The 21,106-nt window shown below is 37.9% G+C and overlaps 1 protein-coding gene and 1 pseudogene across 2 annotated transcripts in view; both read right to left on the minus strand.

Moving 5' to 3' along the window:
• Positions 1 to 400: 400 nt before the first annotated feature.
• On the minus strand, positions 401 to 15,761 carry LOC114047713 (annotated as a pseudogene).
• Positions 15,445 to 21,106, minus strand: part of LOC114047699 (cell surface glycoprotein CD200 receptor 1-like) — a 30,211-nt gene continuing 24,549 nt past the window's right edge. Inside the window, exons 7-8 of one of the 2 annotated variants that reach the window (XM_027868634.1) lie at positions 16,386 to 16,469; positions 15,445 to 15,512 (exon numbers count right to left, since the gene is read on the minus strand). In XM_027868634.1, the coding sequence (XP_027724435.1) occupies positions 15,498 to 15,512; positions 16,386 to 16,469 (99 nt within the window). In that variant the 3' untranslated portion in view covers positions 15,445 to 15,497. Of the gene's footprint in view, positions 15,513 to 15,556; positions 15,646 to 16,385; positions 16,470 to 21,106 lie in introns of those variants that run through there. The other variant, XM_027868625.1, reaches the window with a different exon arrangement.

Below are 21,106 nucleotides of genomic sequence, written 5' to 3' on the forward strand. Positions count from 1 at the left end.
AGAATCCATGAACAGTGCTGATTCCTTTTTAATGTCTACCCTTAGAGAGTTTTATAATGTGCTTTCAATATAGATCTATTTGGTTTGTTCAAGCCCACAACCAGACATCCTAGCAAACTGGAAAGACAATTTGTGTGTGTGTGTGTCTGTCTGTCTGTCTGCGTCTGTGTGTCTGTGTGTCTGTGTACGTCTCTGCCTCTTTTCTCTTTTTCTTTATACATATATCTTTCTGGTTCTATCTCTGTGTCTCTGTCTGTCTGGATGTGGTTCTCACTGTCTGTCTCTTTCTCTCTGTATCTCTCTCTCCTCCTCCCCAGCCAAGCATAACTTCCCTCTCAGTTGCCTTTTTGCAAATGAAACACATACAAACCAAAATGTTCTCAGGTTAAACACAATTTTATCTTAATACTGGCTTTTAGAGACTAGCTGAACTGAGATGAAAAAAATAGAAATAAAAATAAGCTTTGGAATGAATTCACATTCTGCCTGAGAGAACAGAGAAGATGGATGAGTGGGAAGAAAAGGAGTACTACTATCACCCTTATTGTCAGCAAACATGATAGCTACAGTCTCCATCAGCCCAGGGTAGCTTCTGAATGTTTTAGCTTGCCCCCCTCAACATGGCTGTGACAATTTTGCCAGAAGCAGTGACAGTAGCTGTAGATGGTCTCCAGTTCCTCTGTTCAACACCTTCATCCTGTAGTTGAAGAGGTTGGGCCAGAGTTTGTGATGGAGGCAGCTGTTGCAATACCTGTTGCAGGTAATAGACTTCAGAAGCTCCTTTCTCTCTCCTCTGTCAACAGCTCCTTCCCAGAGACTGAGATGTCTGCTTTTCCCCCTTCTCTTAGGAAGCAAAGGGGCTGAACATCAAGTCTCCATCCTAGGGTTCTTCAAACAGACAAAAATTGGCGAGCTCCTGAATTACACAAATAGATTTGAAAGGACAGATACCAGAGTCATGAGCTAAAGATATATGTGTATATTCTAAAGGTCTGGGTTTGTGAGTTTGTGACAGAAATTGTGTAGGTCAAAATCATGAAATTCTGTTTGGAGAGATGAAAAGGATTTGGTCTGTAACTCCTGTCTTTGAACTATCAGTATCACCACTTCCATGCTAGAATGTGATTAACAGCAGACCACATGCTGTAGAACACAAGGCTTAGGGCCTGAGTGTGGGTAAATGTCAGTGTGGGATTCAGCCAGGTTCAGACTAGTGTGGCTAAAGTTTATTTCCCCAAAAAACCAGATATGAACAGAAGAAGCTATTTCTATACCTTTATGTAAAAGCCACATTTGTCCATAGGACTCTTGCCATCTTGAAACCAACATCTGAATTTCAACCAGCTTCTTCATAATGCTCTATCAACACCTTATTTGGCTTACAGTTTTGTGGTACCACAAAGTCTATGAAAAAATAAAATGTAAATCAAAAGGATTGAAAAGTCTAGACCCTCCTGAAAAGAATAAGAATCCTAATTCCATTTCACTTTCTCTGTGTCTGTAAACCAGCTAATCTAGACGTCACCCAGGCTGGTATTTCTCAATATGTGCCAAAAGGGGGGATAGGGGGTGTGGAGCCAAGATGGCAGAGTAAAAGCAGTGACTTGCTTAAGCTCTCCCCTAAACCCCTCCAAATACTTGTAAAAATGGCTCTAAACAAATTCTAAAGCAACAGAACCCACAAAAAGACAGAGTGAAACACATTTCCAGCCCAAGACAACCTGGATGGTTGATCAGTGCCAGGCTGGGAGAGAAATGCAGTTCAGCATTGGCATGGGCATACAGGCAAAACAGGCCTCAGTGAACCTGGAGCAGACCTCAGAGGACTAAATCATGGGCAGCTGTGGTGGTTTCCAAACTTCTTAACCCACAAATGGCAAAAACAACTTAGAAGGTCAGTCGGAAAAGTCTATGACCATGGTGAGAGAGAAACTCTGTCCTAGCCCCAGTCCCCATGTGTGGCCCCAGGATGGCAGCTGCTTCCAGAGCTTCCAGCCCACAGACTGGGGGGGAAATCAAGTGACTGATCAGAGGGGGATTGCAGGGATCTCTTTGCTGGTGCTGAGAAAAGATCCTCTTGCTTTGCCCGTGCTTGGATCTGGGTCACAGTCCTGGATGGCAGTCCTGGGGCAAGGAGGAGTGCTGGCATGGTGGAGCTTGTAGTGGTGGTGGAGAGGAAATCCTCCTCATAGTTCCAAGGCAGAAAAGAGTGCTTGTGGTCACTCATAGACCAGAGTATAGGCCAGGAAAGGAGTAAACACCTCCCCCTTGATCATACCACCTTGGAAGAATTGAAAATTTGCAGGTCCCTAGAAGTATCTCTGAAAACAGCTGCTCGAAACCCCCAAAGCTTGGGATTCTCCACACTGGAAGCAGACCCCTACCTTAACAAAGAGTTTAAAACTCACATAATTGGCTGGGATCATGAGCAAATACAGGCATAAAAAAAGTCAGAACATAGAATCTTTCTTTCATGACAAAGAAGATCAAAACATACAACCAGAAGAAGACAACAAAGTCAAAGCTCCTACGTCCAAAGCCTCCAAGAAAAATATGAATTGGTCACAGGCCACAGAAAAGCTCAAAAAGGGTTTTAAGAAGCAGGTAAGAGAAGTAAAGGAAAAACTGGGAAGAGAAATGAGAGTGATGTAAGAAAATCATGAAAAAGAAGTCAACAGCTTGCTAAAGGAGACCCAAAAAAATACTGAAGAAAAGAACACTTTAAAAAATAGCCTAACCCAAATGGCAAAAGAGATCCAAAAAGCCAATGAGGAGAAGAATGCCCTAAAAACCAAAATTGGCCAAATCGAAAAGGAAGTCCAAAAGATTACTGAAGAAAATATTTCCTTAAAAATTAGAATGGAGCAATTGGAAGGTAGTGACTTTATGAGAAATCAAAACACTATAAAACAAAACCAAAAGAATGAAAAATAGAAAACAATGTGAAATATTTCATTGAAAAAACAACTGACCTGGAAAATAGATCCAGGAGACAGAATTTTAAAATTACTGGACTATCTGAAAGCCATGATCAAAAAAAGAGCCTAGACATAATCTTTCATGAAATTATCAAGAAAAACTGCCTTGATATTTTAGAACCAGAGGGTAAAATAAAAATTGAAAGAATCCACCGATCTCCTCCTGAAAGAGATCCCCAAAGGAAAACTCCCAGGAGTATTGTAGCCAAATTCCAGAGTTCCCAGGTCAAGGAGAAAATATTGCAAGCAGTCAGAAAGAAACAATTCAAGTATTGTGGAAACACAATCAGGATAACACAGGATTTGGCAGCTTCTACATTAAGGGACCAGGAGGCTTGGAATATAATATTTTGGACGGCAAAGGAGCTAGGATTACAGTCAAGAATCACATACCCAGCAAAACTGAGTATAATCCTTCAGGAGAAAAATGGACATTCAGTGAAATAGAAATCTTTTAGGCATTCTTGATGAAAGACAAGAGCTGAATAGAAAATTTGACTTTCAAATACAAGACTCAAGTGAAATATGAAGAGGTAAACAGGAAAGAGAAATCATAAGGGACTTATTAAGGTTGAACTTTTTACATTCCTGCATGGAAAGATGAAACCTTTGTCAGTATTAGGGTAGTTGGAGGGAAAAAATTATATGTATGTATAGATAGAGAGAGAGAGAGATAGATAGAGGGCACAGGGTGAGTTGAAGATGAAGGGATGATATCTGGAGAATAAAATTAAGGGGTGAGAGAGGATTATACTGGGAGAAGGAGAAAGGGAGAGGTAGAATGGGGTAAATTATCTCACATGAAACAGTCAAGAAAAGGCTTTTACAGTGGAGGGGAAGTGGGGAGGTGAGAGGGAATGAGTGAATCTTATTCTCATAGGATTTGGCTTAAGGAGGGAATAACATACACACTCATTTGGGTATGGAAACCTATCTTACCCTACAGGAAAATAGGGGGGAAGGGGACAAGAGAGCAGGGTGATGATAGAGGGGAGAGCAAATTGGGGGAGGGGGTAATCAGAAGCAAATACTTCTAAGGAGGGACAAGGTCAAAAGAGAGAATAGAATAAATGGGGGAGGGCAGGATAGGATTAAGGGAAATATGCTTAGTTTTTCACAACATGACTACTATGGAAGTGTTTTGCATGACTACACATGTATAATCTGTATCGAGTTGCTTGCCTTCTCAATGAGGGTGGATGGGGAGGGAGGAAGAGAGAAAATTTGGAACCCAAAGTTTGAAAAAGAAATGTTAAAAAAAAATTGATTTCACATGCAACTGGGAAATAAGATATACAGGAAATGGGGTATAGAAATCTATCCTGCCCTACAGGAAAATTGAAGGGGAAGGGGATAAGAGAAGCGGGGGGAGAGATAGAAGGGAGGACAGATTAGGGGAAAGAGTATTCAGAATGCATGCCATCTTGGTGTGGGGGGAGGGATGAGATGGGGAGAAAATTTGGAACTCAAAATCTTGTGGAAGTGAATGTTGAAAACTAAAAATAAATTAATAAAGAAAAAATATATATCAGTACCATCTGCCCCACTCACTTATAATTGGTCATAGGCTCATGACCTGAGTAGTGTCTCTGTACTGCTTGCTGCCTTTGAACCTTAAGAGTATAGACTCAAGATTACACAATCTTTGTATAGAAGTTAATGATAACCTACTTTTTCACTTGTTGTCCTTGCTGCCAGGGAGGCTAAAGCTGTGAAATGCTTAAATTGTGCTTGAATTTTCAGGAGTTCTGAGTTGTAGCGGGGCTAAAGCTGATTGTGTTTGTACTATATCCAGCACCAATAAAGGGAGCTCCCGTGGTCTGAGGGTCCACAGCTGCCTAATGAAGGTCAAACTGACTCCAGCCAGGTCAGAAGAGTGGAGCAGGTTAAAGCTTCCATTTTGATCTCTATTGACATCAAGCCTTATGGACAATTTGTCAAGTTGCTACAACAATAAATAACTTTAGTGGTATAGAGAATTCCTTCTTAGGAAAACCCCCTCAACACAGATGGCATCTACTCTGTGATTTATGCCTTAGTTACCAGAGCACTAAATGACTAAGTGATTTGTCCACATGGCTAGTTGATGTGAGAGGCATGCCTTGAACTGTATTCTTCCTGATTCTGAGGTCAGCACTTTGCCATGCTGCCTCTAAACATTTATTATTGTTGCTATTAATGTTCTTGTTATCATCATTATTAATTATAAATATTAAAACTGTAATAATTTTATCAATAAAAAATCTTTGCAAATTGATATTTTAATGAACATTTAATACTTCTTTGCATGTTGATATAAATTATGATAATTTTTAATTTTATTTGAATAAAATGTAAGCTAAGCAAAAAAATGTGTGCTACAAGGAACCCTGATACACCTTAAATTTTATCTTTTGGGTTTTTTTGTGAATCTTATATCATTTGTTAATAGGCATTACAAATAATGGTTTTAGAGGATTTTACTGTAAGAATCCTGCCAGTTTTGTTTAAACTGAATGGTTCTATCACTGTGGAAATGTTTAAGAGGTACCGATCCAGGCAAATGTAGTTATTTGGACTGAGGAGTTCCTATGCATCAGGTGGAAGTGGAGCCAGAAGGGGGAAAAAAAGGAAAGAAAAGAAGAGAAAAGAAAAGAAAAATGATCCTGGATGCATGACCTTGACTCAGATGTCAGTAGGCTTTGAGCACCTGCAAAGAAAGAAAAACATTCACTCAGGTAAGGTGAAACTAATATTTAGCCCTGATGAAATCAATTCTTCCATACAGATGAAGAGGAGAAATTCAACCTTATCTCTAGAGTAGAGGAATTTTATACTGCCAATCCTCCCCAAAAATAACTCATTAGGGAGCACATAAAAATTGCTGGCATTTATGGGGTCCATTGAGGTTTGCAAAGCACTTTCTAATCATTACTTCTTGATGCTCTAAAAAATAATACGAGGTAAGTACCACAGGTATTCTTCTTGACATTTTGCAGATGGGAAAAATAAGACTTATTTTAAGGCTTTGCCTCTGGTTGGAATCCTGACTCCAACACACCTTACTTAGGCTGAAGATGCTGCCCTCTCCTTCTTTCTCTTTTCACCAGTAACCTTAGAAGTTTAAACTGTCCTTCAGCATCAAGCCATTCGATGATAGTTTAAAATTGTTGTTCTACCTCACTGGCTAGGAAGGCTGGAGAACACTGGATACATTGCTCTACTTATTTCCCCTGTTCATTTAATGAATCTTATGTCATTTGTTAATAGGCATCACAAATAATGATTTTAGAAGATTTTACTGCAAATTCTGCCAAAGTTTTGTTTAAACTGAACAGTTCTATCACTGTGGAAAAGCTTAAGAGGCACTGATCCAGGCATGTTGTGGAAGTCTGAAAGTGGTAAGTGTGTGCTGCTATTCCAGAAATGGTAGAGCAGTGGTAGATAGTTTATTATGCTCAGGATGTAGCTCGGTGCCCTCTCCCCACTTCATAGGTAATTGAAAGAAGGTGAGGGCCTGGCCATTCCCAAATGGGTCAGCACCTCCAAATGTGCCACTGTGCACTGGGCTCTGGGTTAAGTTCAGCATATCAAGAGCCTTCTCTTAAGATACACTTAGGTTTGACTAGAATTAGTATATATTCTGATATAATGCTTTTTCAAAAACTTATGTTGAGTTAAGGTAAGCAGGCTTTATGGAATAAAAGAGAGGAGTATCTACCATAATTCTCTATTCTCACTCAGTTCTCATTCTGATTTTCTTATCTTTAACCTTGTACAACAGCACTTCTCAAGTCCTTTTATTCTATTCTTTTGGTCCTAATTTTATATTTTATCTTTATTACTATGTAGGCAATTAGATGGTGCAGTAGATAGAGCTCCAGGCCTGGAGTTAGGAAGTTATTGTTTCAGTCATGTCCAACTCTTCGTGACCCTAGTTGGAATTTTCTTGGCAAAGATACTGAAGTGGTCTGCCATTTCCTTCTCCAGATCATTTTTACAGATGAGGAGCTGAGACAAACAGAGTTAAATGACTTGCCCAGGGTCACATAGCTAGGAAGTATCTGAAGCTGAATTTGAACTCAGGAAGGTGAGTCTTCCTAAATCCAGGCCTGGCACTCTACCCACTGTGCCACCTAGCTGCCCTGGGATCAAGAAGACAAGTTCAAATACAGCCTCAGACACTTACTAGCTATGTGACCCTGGGCAAGTCACTTAACCTCTGTTTGCCTCAGTTTCCTCATCTGTAAAATGGAGACAATTATAACACCTACCTCCCAGGGTTGATGTGAGGATAAAATGAGATAATAACTGTAAAGTATTTAGCATAGTGCCTGGAACAGAGTAAGCACTATATAAATGTGGGCTATTATTATTGTTAATTATAATAATAGTGATAATAATAATAATAATAATAATAATAAAACATCCCACTTCATACCTGCTTCTCTATCCCTATTCCTTTATCCAGAATTCTATTTTTAACTCATCTGCTTCAGGAAACAGACTCTGAGTAAGAGATACCACCTACCCCCTACCCACCTCAGTGTCTTTCCTTCAGTTTTCAATAAAGCTTTCAAAAGATGAAGAAAAATATTTTGACAACCTCTTCTAGTAAGTAATAAGTTTAAGTACCTTAAGTAGATTTTGTGTGTGTGTTGTAAAAGTGCTTTGAGCATTATGAGTACCCCACAAATTTTACCTGCCACCATTGATCTTCCTTAAGAAAAGACATTCTCCAAAGCTCAGAACAAGCCCCAAAATGGAAAATTCCACAATCCCAAGGATCAATGAAACTCCTAATTCTCTGGAACCTCTGAACACAGAAAAGGCTATGTTTAAGTACATCATCACCAAGTTAACAAATTTCAGCCTGTTTTTTTTTTTTATAATTTTCATCTATTTATAAAAGGATTGTTTAAATCTAAATGACTTTTCTGTCTCACTAGCGTTACTGCCATTTTCCTGCAATAGGGTTGGGAAACCTCCAACACCTCCCATCTGTGTACAGAAAAGGTGAACGATGTCATCTATCACATATCAAGTTGTTGAGGGATATTTATTACCCTTAATAAAAAGAACACCATCTCCTTACATTTCCTGAAGAGTAAAAATTTAGTACTGTCACTACCTTGGACATATTATTTGATTTCTGTATGTCTTGGTTTCTTTATTGGTACAAATGAAGTCATAGCTTATCTCCAATATGGTTGCAAATGTAGGGGGTGGTAGAGAGAGAGATTCTTGTGGCATAAAGATAAAATGAAGCTATTAAGGACTAAAGAGGGAGTGTAGTAGAGTGGATAATTCAGTAGAGTCATGAAGTCCTGAGTTCTAATCCTGCCTCAGATTTAATAGCTCTGTGACCCTAGGCAAATCATTTAACTTCTCTCTGCCTCGATGTCCTTTTCTGTAAGGGTTGGATTCATCAGCCTTTAAGGTCTCTTCTAGTTACCAGTCTAATATCCTTGACTCCATTATTCTATGACTTTCCTGATTTCAATTCAATGAAATAAACATTTATTAAGAACCTGACAAATTAAATGCATTGAGCTAGTTGCTGTAAGAGCAAAAAGGGAAAAACAAGAAATTTCTTGATCTCAAGGAGCTTACAGTCTAATAGGTAAAATGAGATAGCCATAGAAAAAAAAATTTTAGGATGTAATTAAATGCATTGTTGTTGCTCCATCTTTTGAGTCATCTCCAACTCTTTGTGACACCCATTTGGAATTTTCTTGGCAAAGATACTGAAGGGGTCTGCCATTTCCTTTTCCAGCTCATTTTACAAATGGGGAAACTGAGGCAAACAGGTTAAGTGACTTGTCGAGGGTCACACAGCTAGTAAGTAACTGAGGCCAGATTTGAACTCAGGGAGATGAGTCTTCCCGGTTCCAAGCCTGGTGCTCTATCCACTGTGCTACCTAGCTGTCCATATTAAATTCATAGGAGAGATCAAATCAAAGAGTATCAGTAAGGAGAGGAAGGATTACTTTTAGTCAGGAGGGATGGGAAGTTTTATGGGAAACTTGGTGTCTGAGCTGAGCTTATGCAAAGATAAGTCTTTGCATAAGCCACTGTGCCAAGTCAGGGAATTACAAAGAAAGGTAAAAGACAGTCCTTGCTCTCAAAGAGTTTATGATCTAATGGGGAAGACAGCATGCAAACAACTACTTCGTGGACAGAATAAATTGGAGACATTCCTGGAGGGAAGGCACCAGAATTAAAAGGGACTGGAAAAAGTTTCTTGTGGAAGCTGAGGCTATATCTAGAAACTGAAGGAAACCAGGGAAGCCAGAAGTTGAGGAGTGGCATGGGGGTGAACTAAAAAAGTTCAGAGAAGGAATGACTTATGCAAGGAACAAGAAGGACAGTGGGACCAGATTGCAGAGTACATGATGGAGGAGGGGTGGTAATATAAGATATAAAGAGACTTAGAAAGCCATTGGCAGGGGAAGGTTATGAGGGGATTTGAATGCCAAATGATTTTGTATTTGTTACTACTACTAGGACTATACACGAAAAAGACCCATGTTTACAAAAATATGTATGTTATTTTTGTAGTAGCAAAAAGCTAGAAACTAAGGGGTCACCCGTTTCTTGGGGAATAGCTGAACAAATTATTGCATGCTGCTATAGTGGAATATTATTGCTGCATAAGAGATGAGAAAATGAATGATTTCTGACAAATCTGGGAAGACCTATTTGAACTGATACACAGTAGTGAATAGAACCAGTAGGACCATTTATGCAAGAACAATGTTAAAAAAAATTTTTGAAAGACCTGACAATTCTGATTAATTCAGTGATCAACTATGACTCTAGAAGACTGATAATAAAGCATGCTGCATAACTCTTTATGAAATATGATAGACTAAAGATACAGAATAAATGTACATTTTCAGACAGTGTAAAAATTTATTTTGTTTGACTATGTATATGTGCTACAAGGTTTTTCCTTTTTTTTTCCCAAAGGGAGAGGGTGGGAGAGCAAAGGAATATAAGGATAAAGTAGGGGGAAAATTGAAAAATATATATCAGAGACATCTTTTTTTTTTTAATGCAGAAAAGAGAACAAAAAGAAAGCCCAAAAAAATCATAGACAAACAGGAAAGCTTTGAAAACTACAGGTTGAAATTATCATACACTTTAAATGAGAAGCAAACTGTAGAAAATGGAGATCTGCAGTTTCACGTATAATCTTTTTCTGTTCTATGCATAAGGAAATTTCCATTTTATTTGGCATTTGTCAAGTTCAAAATAAAATTTAAAAAAGAAAGATTGTCAGTCTGGTACTGATGAGGCTAAAAGGCACCATCCAGCTCTAAAAATGTGATTGTTCTTTTTAAAAATTATCTATTTTAATATTCATTTTAAAAAAAATGTTGAGTTCCAAATTCTCTCTATCTCTCCAGTCAACATGGTATTAATTATACTTGTGAAATCATGCAAAACATATTTCCATATTAGCCATGTTGCAAAAAAAAAAAGGGCAAAAAAATAAGGAAGTGAAGGAAAGTGAAAAAAATATACTTCAAATTGTGCTCAGAGTATATGAGTTCTCTCTCTGGAAGTGGATAGCATTTTCCATCTTGAGTCCTTTAGAATTGTCTTAGATCATTGCACTGAGCAGAGTAGCTAAGTTCTTCACAGTCGATCATCATTACTATATCACTATATTGTGTACAATGGGTACAATCCTGTCCCTCCTCAAAAGTCTGTTGTGCTTCTGACCACTGCTTCCTTTAATTCATCCTCCCTTTTATCACCATCCCTCTTACTCTTATCCCCTTCCCCTCCTACTTCCCTGTTGGGAAAGATAGATTTTTTAATACCCAATTGAGTGTGTGTGTGTGTGTGTGTGTGTGTGTGTGTATTCTTTCCTCTTTTAACTAGTTCAAATGACAGTGAGCTTCAAGCATTGCCTATCATCACTCCCATTTTCCCTTCCACTGTAAAAGTTGTTCCTTGTACACATCTTGCATGTAAGGTAATTTTCCTTATTCTTCCTCTCCCTCCCCTCTTCTTTCACTGCATTCCTCTTTCTCGTTTCTCTATTTTTTGAGATTATCCCAACATAATTGACTCACACCTTTGCTCTCTCTCTATGTAGAATCCCTCCAGCTGCCCTAATAATGATAAAGTTTTGAGGTATTACATGTATCATCTTCCCATGTAGGAATGTAAATAGTTTAATTTATTAAGTCCATTAGGATTTCTTTTTCCTTTTTTATGATTTCTTTTTCATGAATAACTTTTTATGTTTCTCTTGAGTTTTGTGTTTGAATGTCAAATTTTCTATTCTTCTCTAGTCTTTTCATCAGGAATGCTAAAAAGTCCTCTAATTCATTGGCTTAGTCATTTTTCAATCATGTCTGACTCATCATGACCCCATTTGAGGCTTTTTTGGCAGAGATATTAGAATGGTTTGCCATTTCTTTCTCCAGATCATTTTACACATGAAAAACTGAGGCAAACAGAGCTAAGTGAGTTGCCCAAGTTCACACGGCTAAGTTTCTGAGACCAGATTTGAACTCAGGTCTTCCAGACTCTAGGTCTGGCACTATATTCACTGTGCCTAGCTAGATGCTTCTTCTATTTCATTAAATGTGAATTTTTTTTCCTTCTGAAAGATTATACTCAATTTTGCTGGGTAGGTTATTCTTGGTTGTAATCATAGCTCCTTTGCCTTCCAGAATATCATATCCCAAGACCTCTCCTTCTTTAATGTGGAAGCTGTTAAATCTTGTGTAATCCTGACTGTGGCTCTCTGATATTTAAATGATTTCCTTCCAGCTATTTGAAGTATTTTCTCTCTGACCTACAAGCTCTGGAATTTGGCTATAATATTCCTAGGAGTTTTCACTTGGGGATCTCTTTCAGGAGGTGATTGGTGGATTCTTTCACTGTCTATTTTATCCTCTGATTCTAAGATATTGGAGTAGTTTTCCTTGATTTTTTTTAAAATATGATGTCTAGACTAGTATCTTATACCATTTGTCAAGATAAGGTCAAAATGGGTACATGACCTAGACATAAAAAGAGATATTACAAGAAAATTTGAAGAATATGGAAAAAATTAATTATCAGAGATGGATAGACAAACAATTTATGAATAAACAAGACAGAGAGCAAAGAGGTGTAAAATGGATAATTTCAATTACATTAAATTAAAAGGGTTTTGTACAAATAAAATAAACATAGCCAAGATGAAAAGGAAAGAAGAAAATTGAGAGGAAATTTCTATAGATAGTTTCTCAGATAAAACTTTCATATCTCAAATATATAAAGAACTTTCTAGAATCTCTAAGAATATGAGTCATTCCCCAATTGATTAATGGTCAAAGCATATGAACAGGCAGTTTTCCAATGAAGAAAAAAAATTATAGTCATATGAAAAGATGCTCTAAATCATTATTGATTAGAGAAATAGTTAAATTAAAACAACCTTGAGATATCATTTTATACCTATGATATTGGCTAAAATGATTGAAGGGAAAAACAACATAAGTTGGAGGGGATGTGGGAAAAATTGTGACACTAATTCATTTTTGGTGGAATTGTGAACTCATCCAACCATTTTGGAGAGCAATCCAGTGCCTATAAAGGAAGTGTTGGTATCCACCTGTACAGACACTGAGTCAGTAAGTAGACATAAAAAAACAAAAGAGAAACATAGCTCCCAGCTTTGTGAACTTATACATTCATTAAAAAAAAAATCTCAAAGTGTATCAGTGCGAGAGGGAGGAGTTGGTACTCTACCAAGTGATTTTTCTCCCCAGCAGTTGATAAACCAGGTAATGAGGTGTTAAGGCATTAAAGGAAGTACAAAGATATGTCTAGGTACCATTAACCTTCCTATAAAGGAGTTCTCCCTGATAGAATTAGAAGGGCAGGTGGTCATTTGTTAGATGAAAATTAGCCTTGTCAGGAGAAGAAGAGAGGAGGAAGGGGTGGAAAAGGGAGGAAGGAGAAATTCCTCCTCTCAACCCTACATTCTAAGCTATGGAGTTTTGCTACAGAGCTAATTACCATTAGATGACACCACACCCAGCAGACACAGACTTGGAAAGGGGAGAGACAGGAAGCATTATCAAGGAAAAGTGACCTATGTAATTGAGTATCAAGCTGTGAAGGAGAGCAGACTCTGGGAAACAAATGGAATGGACCTTAGTTTCTGGCATTTCTGCTATATCAAACACTTCTTCCACATTGGTCTGAACTAGATAATTGTTCGCTTTGTTGATCTCTCTACCTTTTGAAAGATGAAATTATTAGCAGAACAATTTGAGCATGTACTGGATGCTTTGTTTTTAGCAAGAAAGGAACTCCATAAGATGTCTACATTGAAGACTCTGGCTCTGTTCTGTCTGTGACACTGACCTATAAAAGGAACTGATCAGCCATTTCCTGTATCTTACTAGGTGGCCATGGTATACTCCTTCCATGATATTAATTTTGTTTATTCCTCTCTGTTGAGCTTCACCCAAATAGTTATCCAGAGAGATGCATGTCTTCTTAATTGAGAATGCAATGCTTCTGTGCCTTCCGTCTAATGTCATCTTCAAATGCTCACTCTCATTCCCTTCCCATAGTCAGTTTATTGTCATATCTTGTTCCTATCTACACAACCTCTCTTGCATGCTTCTCTCCACTCACACAGCCTCCACCCCACCCACCATCATAACCTCTTACTTGGACTATTGAAATAGTCTCTTTCTTGGTCTCACTGACTCAAGCCTCTCCCTACTCCTATCCATCCTCTATACAACTATGGAAACTCTTTTCCTTAAGTGAAGATCTGACCATGTTAGCCCCTCCAATAAGATCCAGTGGTTCCTTATTACCACTAGGATCCAATGTAAACTTCTTTGTTTGTCATTTAAAGCTTTCATGACATAGAACCATCCTATCTATCTATCCTTCTTATACCTTACTCCCATCTATACACTCATAGTCCAGCCATACTTAGCTACTTGCTGTTGCTCTTCACCCATGACCCCTTCCCATGCTTTTGCATTGGCTATGCCCTGTTTCTGGAATGTTCTCCCTCTTCACCTCTACCACTTGGAATCCATGGCTTCATTCAGGACTCTGCTCAACTTCAACCTTCTGCAAGAGGCCTTTCCTAGTGTTCCCTTCCCTTCTCCTAGTTTGCTAATGTCTTCCCCTCCCATGTTAATTGATATTTGCTTTATATAGGTTTTGTATATACACACCTACATATATACACAGGTATGTATACATACATACATTTTGTCTCCCATTAGAATGTAAACTCTTTGAGGGCAGGGACAGTTTCACTTTTGTCATTATATCTCAAGTTTCTAGTGTCTGGCATATACATTCATACATGATTATTTGATGATTTCTTTTAATATATATTTATGTGTATGTGTATGTGTGTATACTTCCATTGATCTAATTCATTCATAAGTCACAACCCATAACATCTTAGTGATACCATGAGTTCATATTTACCTGCTTTAATGGAGGTCTCTATTGATTACACTATCCAAGACATTGGCATGAGGTCATGAATATGGTTTTTGCCCGTTTTCCTGGTTATTGTTTCCTGTGTATTATTCATCATCTCCTCTGCTATGCTTCTTATATCATAACCTGCTGTTTTCTATCTGGCCTAGTAGTTTTAAGTGGGCAGTTCAACATGTCACATTCAGTTTCATACTTCCTTAGTCAAATCAAGCAGATATATTTTTCCCTCACCCTGGTGAAATGAGTTCCTTTTAAATTACCTGTCAAAGGAGGATGAATAGGGGATAAAACCAACCATCATTGGCAGAGGAATGAAAAAAAAAGAAAAGATTCATTTCAAAATATGTACAAGAGTATTTTTGTTCTTTGTTCAGTTGTTTCTCATTTGATTTTAAGGTAGCTTTAAATGTAAAATTCTTATGCCTCTTAGAATACCACTTTTCTCTCATAATATTACTTCTCTGGAAGAGTGAATAGTCAATCAAACACAGTATAAGAGAGAAATGCTACTTACTATGGGATTGATGTTCTATGGACACATTCTTGTTCCCAGTCAAATGGGAAATGAAGCAGGTGGCACTAGACCCATTGAAGCCCTTCCAGGTACAGGTACTTTTCACAGTCACTGTCCTGTTATGATGAGTTTCATTCACAGTGAAGCAGTCTCCCTTTGGGACCCAGGAGATCTGGGCAGCTGGCTTCCCAGCAACAGCCTTGCACTCAACAGTTCGATTCCCCTCTTCAGACAGGGTTACTACAGGAGGCACTACAGAAGATGGAGAGAGAGATTTAGAGGGAGTTGGTGGTTCTGAGCAAGTTACCTGTTTTCCAGTCCTGGATCTGGTTACCCATAGTAACCTGACAGAAGCTGTTTCTTACCTAATACAGTGAGGTGATGGACAATTTGGAAATTCCCAGCAGGTGTTGCAAAAACACATTTATAATATCCATCATTATCAATGGTCACTGGGTCTATCTGAAGTTTGTGGTTCCACTCAGGTCTAGATTCCCAGGTTATTCCTTCACCAGCAGTTGGTTTCCTTGGTTTCATTCTTGTCTTCTCTGTAAAGTAGGATACAGGGAGTTCTGTCTCTGAGGAGTATTTCCCATGTTGTCATTATAAGATCCTTTATTGAGTGAGTAAAGCAGGAGAGGTTGGTCATGGTATTCACCTGTGCAGACACTGAGTTGGTAACTGGACATAAAAACAAGAGAATCATAAAGACTTTTCTGGAGCAGCTCCTCCCACCACATCCCATTTGAGGTGGTACTTGCTCCTGATCTGACTCTTAAGTCTGTGAACTTATACATTCATGGAATGAACACTTAAGAAAATTGCAAAGTAAGTTGTGGGAGAGGGATGAGTTGGGACTCTTCCAAATTATTTTTCTCCCCAGCACAGTTGATAAATCAGGTAATGAGGTGTGAAGGCATTAAAGGAAGTGCAAAGACATGTCCAGGTACTATTAACCTTCCTCTAGGAGTTCTCCCTGATAGAGTGAAAAGGGCAGCTGGCCATTAGATTAGCCATGCCAGGGGAGAGAGAGAGGAAGAAGAGGTGGAAGGAGGAGGAAGGAATTGGAGAGAGAGAAATTCTCCACCCCCAACCCAACCTTCCAAACCATGGAGTCTTTCATCAGAACTAATTGCCCAATAGGAGTCACCATATCCAGCAGACACAGGCATGGAAAAGAGAGGGGCAGGAAGCACCTTCCAGGAAAAGTAGCCTGGGTAGCTGAGAGTTGAGCTGGGAAGAGGAATAAACTCAGGAAGACAAAGTGAGTGCCCTATTCTCCAGCAGAGACACTGTGCCCAGGAGAGCAGCAGCATGTGGACTTCTTGAGAAGAGAAGAGATACGGGGCCCTACAGTGTTGGAGGCCTGCATTGCCCATGTGTGCCCCTCACAACCATAACTACTGAGGAAAGAACATTACCATTGGTGGGGCATTGTTGTGACACCTGTCCAGCTGACATGTTGCTTGGTGGAACTTGAGTTGCTGCTCGTGTGCTTTTACATTCTGAAAGGGGGGAAATACAAATTGATACATCTTCAATTAAAAAAAAACACTTATTTTCATAATCTTCAGACTATTTTTAGAATGTAGCTACCAATGAGGTAATGGAAACAAGAGATACAGCCTAAGAAACATCTCAAAATCCACAAAATGTGCCCTCAATTACCCCATTTGCTTTTAAATTCAATTTATTTCAAGAAATTAAAAAAAACTACAGTGATCAAAAAAGGGTGGAAAATACTCATTGATACAACATCCTTGATTAAAAAAAAGTTTCATAATTTTTAGATTATTTTTGAAATACAGCTGCCAATACTCTCATGAAAACATATCTTAGGAAATGTCTCAAAGTTCACAAAATGTGCCCTCAGTCTCCCTCTTTATTTTAAAATTCAATTCATTTATATAAATGTAGGGGGGGAAATTACAGTGAGAGAAAAACAAGGCAGTCCAAAGCTATTTCTCCCAGGTCAAGCTGTGCCAAGACAACAATACCTTGCTTCTATCTACCTCCCAGCTCTGTGAACTTAAATACTCATGAAATGATCACTTAATATAAATCTCAAAATGAGTTGTGGGGAAGGGGAAGTTGGTACCCTATCAAATGATTTTCCCATAACAGAAAGGCTAGGTAATTACGTGTTGAGGCACTATCAAAGTACAAAGACATGTCTATGCCTTGTTAATCCTCCAGTGAAAGAGTTCTCCCTGATAGAAGTGAGTAAATGGTAAATAAAGTATAAAACTTCACTGAAGAAAAAAAGTTCTTAAAAATTAAAATTGGCTGAGTAAAAGCTTATGACTCTATAGAACATCAAGAAACAATAAAACAAAGTCAAAAGACTGAAAAAATAAAGAAAATGTGAAATATCTCATAGGAAAAACAACTGACATGTAAAATCAATCAAGGCAATAATTTAATAGTCATTAGACTTCTTGAAAATCAGGAACAACAGCAACAACAACCAAAAAAAAAAAAAGAGCCTTGACACCATATTTCAAGAAATTATAAAGGAAAACTACCCAAATATCTTAGAACTAGAGGGCAAAGCATAAATTGAAAGAGTCTACCAGTCATTTCCTGAAAGAAATACCAAAATGAAAACTCCTAGGAATATTCCATTCAAATCAAGAACTCATAGGTCAAGGAGAAAAATAACTGAAAGTAACCATAAGTAAAGGATTCCACTACCATGGAACCAAGTCATCATGATGCAAGATTTAGCAGCTACCATGTTAAAAGAGTGGAGAGTTTGAAATGTGATATTTCAGAAGGCAAAGGAGCTAGGGTTACAACAAAGAATAATCCTATTGGGAGGGGGCATTGATATTTGATGAAATAGAGACTTTTCAAGCATTACTGATGAAAAGAACATAGGCTAAAGGAAAATTTGGAGTTTAACATAAGACTTAAGAGAAGCATAAAAAGATAAATATGCATGACAAACCATAAGAGATTTAACAAGGTCAAACTGTTTACATTCCTATATGTGAAGATGATACATGTAACCTCTCAGAATCATATCATCACTACGGCTGTTAGAGGCAGTCTATTTAGAGAGTATGAATGTGATTCTATTATATTGGGTTAATTTCAAAAGAATAATGGAAGAGTGAGAAATACAGATGAATCTGAAGAAGGAGGAAGGGAGAGGAAGAATGGGAAAAATTATCTTACAAATGGAAGACAGAAGAGGATTTTGTACTATTAAAACAAGAGATAGAGAGTAGATTATGTTGCAAAATGGATAATTTCTATTATATTAAATTTTAAAAGTTTTGCACAAATAAAAAATACAGCCAAGATCAGAAGGAAAGCAGAAAATCAGGGGGAAAATGTTATAGACAGTTTCTCAGATAAAGGTCCTATATCTTAACTATATAAAGAACTTTGTAAAATCCATAAGAATATGAATCATTCCCCCAATTGATTAATGGTCAAAGGATATGAACAGGCAGTTTTCCAATGAAGAAATCTAAACAATTTGTAGTCATATGAAAAAAAATGCTCTAGATCTGCAAATTAAAACAACTGAGGGAATGCCATTTTACACCTATCAGATTAGCTAAAATGACTGAAGGAGAAAGCAACAAATGTTGGAGGGAATATGGAAAAATTGAGACTCCAATTCATTGTTGGTGGAATTGCAAATTCATCCAACCATTTGGAGAGCAATCTGGAATTATGCCCAAAGAGTTATTAAACTATCTTTACCCTTTGATCCAGCAATATCACTACCAAGTCTATTTCCCAAGATGGTTAGGGAAAAGGCAAAGAACATATGTTCTAAAATATTTATAGCAGCTTTCTTTGCAGTGGCAAAGAACAAAAAATTGTGGGGATGCCCATCAACTGGGGAATGGCTAAACAAGTTGTGGTATATGATTGTGATGGAATACTACTGTGCTGTAAGAAATGATGAGCTCAAAAAAAAAAAAGAAAAGAAAAGAAATGATGAGCACCATGATCTTAGAAAAACATACGTAGCATGAAATAATGAAGAGTAAACCAAGAGAACATTATATACAGTAACAGCAATATTGTTTTAAGAACAACTTTAAGCAAACAAGTCATTTTTACTACTGTAAACACCAGAATTAATTACAAAGGACATATGAAGGAAGATGCTATCTTTATCCAAAGAAAGAACTGATAAATAGAAGTATATATAGAATGATTTTACACACACACACACACACACACACCACACATATAAATACATATAAAAAGGTAGCCTCCCCCTTGGGAGGGAGGGAAGAAAAAAAAGAAATTTCTTCAATAACTTTATTATATATTTAGCAAGTTGTACATAATAGATGTACAATTTCATATGCAATCATTTTTATTATACTATGTTATGGAAATGCTTGTTTTTATTCCATAAATTAAAAATAAAATAAATAATTTTAAAAGACTATTAAACAAACAAAACAACACAAGACTATTCTGTACCCACCAGATTATATAATTCTCACAGGGTAGGAGGTGGAGTCTTAACCAAACAAAAAATAGAGACAATTACAAAAGATCAAATAGATAACTTTGATTATATGAAACTGGAAGCTTTTGCACAGACAAAATTAATGAACCTAGAATAAGAAGGGAAGAGGTCAAATGGGAAAACTCTTTGCATCAAATTTCTCTGATAAAACTTATATACCCAAGATATATAAACAATTTCTACATGTATGTGTATACATGTATATATATACATGGTATACATACCAAAAGCCATTAGTCGTTCTCCAATAGATAAATTATCAAAGGGAAATGAATTGCAAAGTATTCACAGCCATGTGAAAGAATGCTCTGAATTACAAATAATAAAATAAAGGCAAATAAAAAAAAAATCTGAGGTTTTGTCTGACAGTGCAAATTGGGCAAAAAAAATTCACAAATAGTTAATGTTGGAGGGTTTGTGGAATGATAGGCACACTAGTATGTTGTTAGTGGAGCTGTGAAATGGTACATTCATTTTGGATAGCAATTTGGAATTACGTAAATAAAGCGACTAAAATATCCATACCCTTTGAACCAGAGATTTGTTTGCTGGGCTTATAAACCAAATGAACTATTCATAAGAAAAAAGTCCCTATATACTCCAAAATATTTAAATCAGCACTTTTTGTGATAGCTAAGAATTAGAAACAAAATAGACACCCATCAATTGGAAAATGGCTAAACAAATTGTGATATATGAGTGTAATGGAATGTCCCTGTGCTGGAAAAAAATTATTTATGGAGGGCAGAGCCAAGATGGCAGAGGGAAAGCACTTACTTGCTAGAGCTCTCCCCCAAACCCCTTCAAATACCTATAAAAAATGGGTCTAAACAAATTCTAAAGCAACAGAACACACAAAAACACAGACTAAAATGAATTTCCAGCCCAAGACAACCTGGATGGTTGATGGGAAAGGTATATCGCGCCAGGTGGGGAGAGGAGCACAGTTTGGCATGGGTGCACAGGCTGCAGCAAACCTGGAGCAGGCCTCAGAGGACTGAATCACAGGCAGCTGTGGCAGTTTCCAGACTTCTCAACCCCTGAAAGCCAAAGACAACTTAGAAGGTCAGTGGGAAAAGTCTGTAACTGCGGTGAGAGAAAAAACTAGGTCTCAGCTGCCCCCAGGGCAGCGGCTGCCTTCTGAGCTTCCGGCCTCACAGACTGAGGGGGAATCAAGTGGCTGATCAGAGGGGGATTGCAAGGATCTCTTTGCCAGGGCTGAGGCAGGAATCTCTTGCTTTACCAGGGCTTGGACCTGAGTCACAGTTCTGAGGGGCGGTCCTGGGGTGAGGAGGAACACTGGTGTAGTGGAGCTTGTTGTGGTGGTGGAGAAAAAATACCTTGCCTCTTATCATAGCACCTTGGAAGAACTGACACTTTTCAGGTCCCTAGAAGTATCTCTGAAAACAGCTGTACAAACCCCCGAAGCTTGGGACAGTACATTCTCCACATTGGAAACAGACTTTTACCTTAACAAAGAGTTTCAAACTCAAGTAATTGGCCAGGATCATGAGCAAGCAGCGCAAAAAGAGTCAGACTATATTATCTTACTTTGGTGACAAAGAAGATCAAAACATACAACCACAAAAAGACAACAAAGCCAAAGCTCCTACATCCAAAGCCTCCAAGAAGAATATG

Source organism: Vombatus ursinus, unplaced genomic scaffold (assembly GCF_900497805.2).
Source record: "Vombatus ursinus unplaced genomic scaffold, bare-nosed wombat genome assembly UNPS02001419.1, whole genome shotgun sequence".
Classification (NCBI taxonomy): domain Eukaryota; kingdom Metazoa; phylum Chordata; class Mammalia; order Diprotodontia; family Vombatidae; genus Vombatus; species Vombatus ursinus.